We start from the raw sequence: 6350 nt of genomic DNA on the forward strand, positions 1-6350 counted from the left end.
TTGCTTGATGTTTACCTCCACGCACAAATCTCGGCGTCCCGGAACGTACCGAGATGCTTTGAACCGACTATAGTGATAACAAGTTTTACGATGGTCGAGTAGCAAGTAGATATCCAGCGAGAGAATGCAATAATAAAGGCACCGTTTTAGCACCATCTGTGTGTGGACTGCGTCCGTACATTGGAGAAACTGGCACAGGCTGAAAACTTTTAGTAAGTAGTTTGCTCGACTCGGCTCGCCAGCGGAATGGCGCTAGTCTCAATCAGAACGAATGGTGGTGTACATTTATCACAAACGTGCCTGAGAGATAGTGGGTAACTACGGGCGGGTGCAGCACCAATAGTTTATCAGTTCTGTGCATGCTTGCAACCACCGGACTAAGGTTGCCATTTCGAAAAATTAACATTAATGGCCTCGGCAATGTTCACTATTCTCAAAAGTCGTTTGGGGTATTTAGTTGTTCCGTTAGCATGCGTGCGTCAAAGGCTTCTATGGGCCAAGGAAGTCACAATTAAGATAGTGAACCGCGCAGCCGATTCGCTATCGATCCAAAAGGCGGCATTAGTAAAAAGAACAAATAAGTTGGCCTCAAGCAAATCGAACGGACTATGTCGATTTGTACATAGCAAAATGTATTTAAATTATCAGATATTCGTTATTATCATTCAGTTTCTACGCACAAATTACCGATAATAAGTTTTTTCAATCGTTTCATGTACCAAAGTTCGAGTCCGGGTTCGTAAAATGAGACCACTTGATACCACTGTGTGTATCCATCCATCCAACCACCGACGACACTTCCCTGTGCATCCGAGTTGGTGCTTGGTTAATTCTGCTAATTTCTCCGATGGGCAATGACTGAGTAAGTATTAGTTTTGTTCAGTAACTATTTAGGTGCTAATCAGTTAACGTACGCTGTGCGTTTTCGGACGGTTTACATGAATTGAATGAACGAGGTCTAACTCAGTATAAGTATAGGTAAATAAAATATTTAATGTCATGTGATTACTAGACACACATATTGGCGTTACATTAGAAGAATTAAATGATACAAAGAGCAATCGAAGGAGAAAACATAATTATGATACAGCAAAGTATGAAATGAGTGAGAAGGGCGATACAGTTTACGGCTGGTTTTAATGTGTGGCCCTTCTACGAGCATCGTTTATGTCACGTAAGCTTCCATTGTTTACTTAACGGTGCTCTGCTTAGTAAAACGTGTTCGAAATCCGCAAATATCTATAAATGAGAGCAATTTCGTAAACATATTATTAACAAGTACTCGAACGCGTGAAATATATGTAGATATTGCATTCAACTAAAATAAAACTTCGTACGATCCTTTTCCGTTTATCAGTTCAGGCAAGTCTTTTTACACACAAAACTAGAGGCAAGTAGATACGATCGATCATTTGCATATTTCATAACTTCTGTTAATAAAATGCTTGGATGCCATTGGACAGAAACATCCTCGTCCATACATAAAATTTTACATTTCGCATACAATAAATTAAACCTGACAGTAGATTTACACAATTCGCTGGTTTTTTGTAATTCTGTTCTTGCCAAACTGACATTGGTAATTGTGTAGTACGAGATATTTTAATTTGTTTCGTTAGCTTCTTGCCACCCTTGCTTCATATCAGATACTCTAGGGTTGATGATCGATGAAGCAAAGGAGAAGAATAGTGGAAGCAATGGTAGTAGTAACATTAAATATAAACATCAAATTCTAATAATAGTATTTTCGCAGCGATCGTCGTTTTGCCAATAGAACCATTTTTAAACGCTATATAAATTAATTCATATCAAAACGTAGTTGCTGATCATTTTATTACCCCTTTGGAAGGAAAAACGCCAACGCCTGCACTCATTTAAATTCCTGTTTACGCAGATTGCAGTGCTCCAAATGTATGTAACAGACACGGTTTGTTGAATTTGGTGGTGTTTGTACAGGCGCCTTGTTTCAGAAGGATACAGGAAACAGTGTTGAAGCTACCCACTTTTTACGATTATAAATGGACGGTAATGGTGGTATCCGTATCAGAGGTGGAGGTTACATTGGTTTTGCTGGCGAGCTGCTCTTGCGTGGGTTCTGTTTCCAGTTCCGACAGCTTACTCACAAAGCCTTCGAGCTGTATGACATTGGTGGCGGGAGCAGACAAGACGGAGGAGACGGAAGCGGTTACGGTGGCCGCGGGTGTGAGAGCCCCACTAGCGGCGGTGAGGCTGTTAGAATTTTTTAGCACGTTGCTATTGATGACGACATTTGATGGAAGATGATTATACTTTGGTGAGTGATGAGGCCAGTGCGGATTATCCAGCACCTCGTCCGGACTCAATGATATATCTGCTATGATGCCACTCTCTGAAAATGGAAATCAATCTTGTAGAACCAACCTGAAGGGCCCAGTTCTTTGAGACTCACCCATGGAACATTGGCTCACGAGTGTTGTGGATCGTTGGTGTTTTTTGTAGTTCGTTTTTAAAGGTGCCGGAACGTTCGGGTTGAGTGTTAGGCGTTTGCATGTGGTAATGCTGCTGGTCGTGGTACTGCTGGCATTGCTTGATGCGCAACTGTTGCTACTTCCGCTACTACTATTGCAAGCAGATGAGGAAGAAGCGTAACTGCTATTGCCACTGACACTGACCGTTCTTGCCTCAAAACCGCTTGTCGTCGATCCTGTGCTTGTACTAACCGAAGAACTACCTGACGACGACGAGCTGAGGGAAATGATCGATTGTGGTCGTTTGCTCGATTTCGATTCTGGCAACGTTCCCATGAACGAATAGCGCAATTTTGGAACTACAAAGCAAAAACAATATTGATAAGAAGCCAACTTTTTGCAACTACAACCCTTTTTCATACCTTTACCGAGTTGTGAAAAGCTGATCGAACGATCATTAATTTGATCCTGACTCGGTCGAATGTCCAAACACGGCTTACTCCCAATACCCATCGAGGACATCTCAGCCAACCTTATCTCGCGGTTGCGCTTCGCTTGCTTCCACAGCAATTTAGAAACTTCTTCAGTCCACGCATTCTTCACGTCTTCGCTCATGGTTTGCAGGGTCCAGGTATCGCCTGGCTTACGCTTGCGGAACCAAATCTCAAACCGGTACGGCGAGTCACCAACGTGCGCCGTCAAGCCTATATCGGATGTTTTAATGCTGTTCTTGTAGATGTAGATATCCAAATTCTAGCAATCGATAAACGCACAGTTAGCATCATAGTGTTTGATGTGGATGTCTCACTAAAAGCTACCTTACGATCCGGGAATCGCCTCGCTTTACTGAACAGGACCAACTCCTCGAACAAAAACACTTGCCGGAGTGATTTTTTACCAGCCTTCCCCTCCCAAACAAGGAACTCATTCTGGCGCAACAAACGACCCTGTTCTTTCACGTTCACGTCGCAATCGCGCAAACTGTCCATGGCAAGTAGATCGTTCCCGTGGCGAAGTTGGAAGCGTACCATCTCTTCAGCCTTCTGCAGCATCTCCAGGTCTTCCACGATTTCCTGGTTACCATTGGTGTGCTGTGGAAAGATGGTAGCAGAAAACTAGTAAACAAGTTCCTTCCAACCCGGTATGAGTAGAACCTTACTTGTACTTCCGCACACGCCTTCATGAGCTGCTGCAGGAGCAAAGCGTACTTGCCCATACGCTGCACGGGCTTCAACAAGTACGATGCTAGGTCCATCTTGTCATTCAGCTCGATCTGCTTTGCTTTGAAGAACTGTGTCCCATTTTCGCTCATTAACGAATCGCTTTTTGGTTTGTTCTTGTTGTAAAGTGCGTACAGATAGAACTTCGACTCGTGACGCAAGAACGCGGCGCCAACCTTCAATGGGTGATGTCCGCAGCTGTGAAAAAAACCATCGGAAAACCCAGTGCATGAATGACGACGATAATACACAAACAACTGCGGGTTTGTGCAGCCCCGCCGCGAGCTACGCATTGAACTCTGTCCTCAGCGTGTGCGTTTGATACTACCGCTTGAGGTTGCCTTCTTGCAAACCTTCTGCATAGGAGCGAAGTATGAGGTATTGTCCAATGTTTTATGTCAGCTGAGAGAGAATGTTCCTTCGGAACGCACTCGTCCAAAACTAGTCGTACTCTAGCTAGAGAAAGATAGAGCGTCATTGTAGCTGGAAAAAAATCTTTTCGTCGTGAGAAAACTGTTCTGTATCAATAAGCAGCTACTATACAACTTTTCGAGGATACATTTTATGTACATCATTTGTTCTATGTACAACTCTGTGGATTCTACGATATCTTGGTCAGGGAGAAAACTACAATCAAGTAATAGGTCAAAATATCTTACTGTATCTACAAAAGGTCGCTATTATTGAAAAAAAAAACCCTGCGAAAGACTCCAAAAGAACCTGAGTATTATGCATAGAGCGATGAATTTTAGTTAGATAAGGAATGTTAGCTCTTTTGGGGAAGGACTACAGAACGAGGAACTAACAATTGTTTGATTACAAACGTAGACGCTACTCCCGATTCCCGACTCAGGGCTAGTACGTTCATTAAAAACAGGGAATGTCTTCGAATAAACCTGCATTTCGTCTCTCGCGCTCTACGGTCACAGTCAAGAGTCGAAGGGACCCCGTTGTCGTGGAGTAGGGTTACCTATGGAATTAGACCACACAAAGAATAGAGGAGATGTTCACACCAAGGGGCTCTGAGAACGTCCTCAAATCGCCCTACACACCTTTCCAGTTCGCAAAGGAAGTGCTGCCGGTGAAACTCGCAAATACGCTCGATGTTGCCGAAGATGACGTTTCGCTGGCCGCGCAACGCTTGCGGAATGTCCTCTCGTAGCAGCTCCTGTGTGTAGTTTTCGATTACATACTGCAGCGAGCGGACGTAGTCGCGTTCTGTGCCAATCATTTCACGCATGATTAAGAGAAGCGTTCTACGAGAAACATCCAAACAAAGAAGGTGTGAAAAAAGGAAACTGTGGAACTCATCGCCAGTTGGGCATACTTTTGCGTCTTCTGATCGAACGGATTGTTTTCCTCGTAGTCTAGCTGCAGGTTGGATGCGTGGCAATAGAGATGAGCATTGGCTTGCAAGGGTATTTGCAGATCCAGTGGCGGCTTTGAAATACCCTCAAAGCAATCCTCATCTAGATCGTCGCTATTGTTGCTGAAAGGACACAACCAAGGCAGATGAGCGGATGAGCAGCAAGTCGGCCAAGCAGGACACTTTCCGCTTAATATGTGCGCCTAAGGACAACCACAAAATCACTTCTCTGAAGTACATAAAAGTGCACCTACCATGCATTCTTAGCATCATCGAAACTTTGACAAGAGCAAGTTCGCTCCAGCTTCGCGTTCCCATCACACCGAACGCATCCACCCAGTCCGGAGTCGGCCATCTTAGAGAGTTCCTCGTCTTCTTCGTCGGGGCGGTGATGGTGGCGGTGATTGTGATGATGACGTTGCTGACGTCGCGTTGTCTGATGATCGTATTCCTCATGGTGTCGATCTTCGAGATTAGAATGGTCTGTGGTTTGCTCGGCTGGTATCGACTTCAGAGCAATCACAGTATCCTGAGGGGTTTGGCTAAGCTTTGCCTTCTCTGGGGTGCTTGTGGCCGTGATTGTGTCCTCATCCATGCTTATATCTAAACTTATGTTATCACTGGTACTGCTGGTGTTATGGGTATGGCCGACATTGCTGCTGCTGACATTGCTGATGAGTTCATGCGACTGGCTTTCGCTCATTTCCTCGAGCGCTCCGGTTGCAGTCGATGGCACCGGCGTTAAATGTAAACGGCAACGTTCCACTAACCGTTTCGGTGCTTCGATTTGCTCTGCAAGCTTCAGCATCTCAGTGCGGATGTCATCATCCAACTTGAGTTGTTGCATGCCGAGCAGAGCGTGCAGTCGCCCGGCACCCTCAATCCGTTCGCGCACTCGCTCCAGCCGTTCCTGATACTCATCGCAACAGTCCTTCAACAGCTTCAGATTGTCACGCATAACTTCTAGCTCGCCGGATGCATCGCAAAGGTCGCGTCCCTTGCTGAGGTTTTTACTGGCAATAAAGTAAAACTGCTCAAACTGCTGCTCCCGCTCTTTGGCCATTTCGGCGCAGTCGAGTGCAGCAGAATCGCCGAAGATACACAGAGACAATTCGCCCTCATGGCGTACCCAGGAAATGACCTGTTGGAGAAACTCGAATGGTTAGTGATGGAAGAGGTTCGAAAGGCAGACAAAATGGCGTATCAACTAAGCCATCTTCATATGCGAATGAAATCGAAAGCCTATTTCCGGTCAACTAGAAGAGACACTTGTGTGTGTGTGTGTGTGTGTGTGTGTGTGTGTGTGTGTGTGTGTGT

The 6350-nt window shown here is 45.0% G+C and overlaps 1 protein-coding gene across 1 annotated transcript in view; it reads right to left on the minus strand.

Moving 5' to 3' along the window:
- Positions 1-975: 975 nt before the first annotated feature.
- Positions 976-6350, minus strand: part of LOC131209832 (uncharacterized) — a 20695-nt gene continuing 15320 nt past the window's right edge. Inside the window, exons 5-12 of the mRNA XM_058202979.1 lie at positions 5288-6174; positions 4995-5156; positions 4720-4923; positions 3607-3865; positions 3266-3538; positions 2870-3200; positions 2429-2806; positions 976-2368 (exon numbers count right to left, since the gene is read on the minus strand). Coding sequence (XP_058058962.1) covers positions 2013-2368; positions 2429-2806; positions 2870-3200; positions 3266-3538; positions 3607-3865; positions 4720-4923; positions 4995-5156; positions 5288-6174 — 2850 coding nt within the window. The 3' untranslated portion in view covers positions 976-2012. The remainder of the gene's footprint in view (positions 2369-2428; positions 2807-2869; positions 3201-3265; positions 3539-3606; positions 3866-4719; positions 4924-4994; positions 5157-5287; positions 6175-6350) is intronic.

The sequence above is a fragment of the Anopheles bellator genome, chromosome 1 (genome assembly GCF_943735745.2).
Source record: "Anopheles bellator chromosome 1, idAnoBellAS_SP24_06.2, whole genome shotgun sequence".
Lineage (NCBI taxonomy): Eukaryota > Metazoa > Arthropoda > Insecta > Diptera > Culicidae > Anopheles > Anopheles bellator.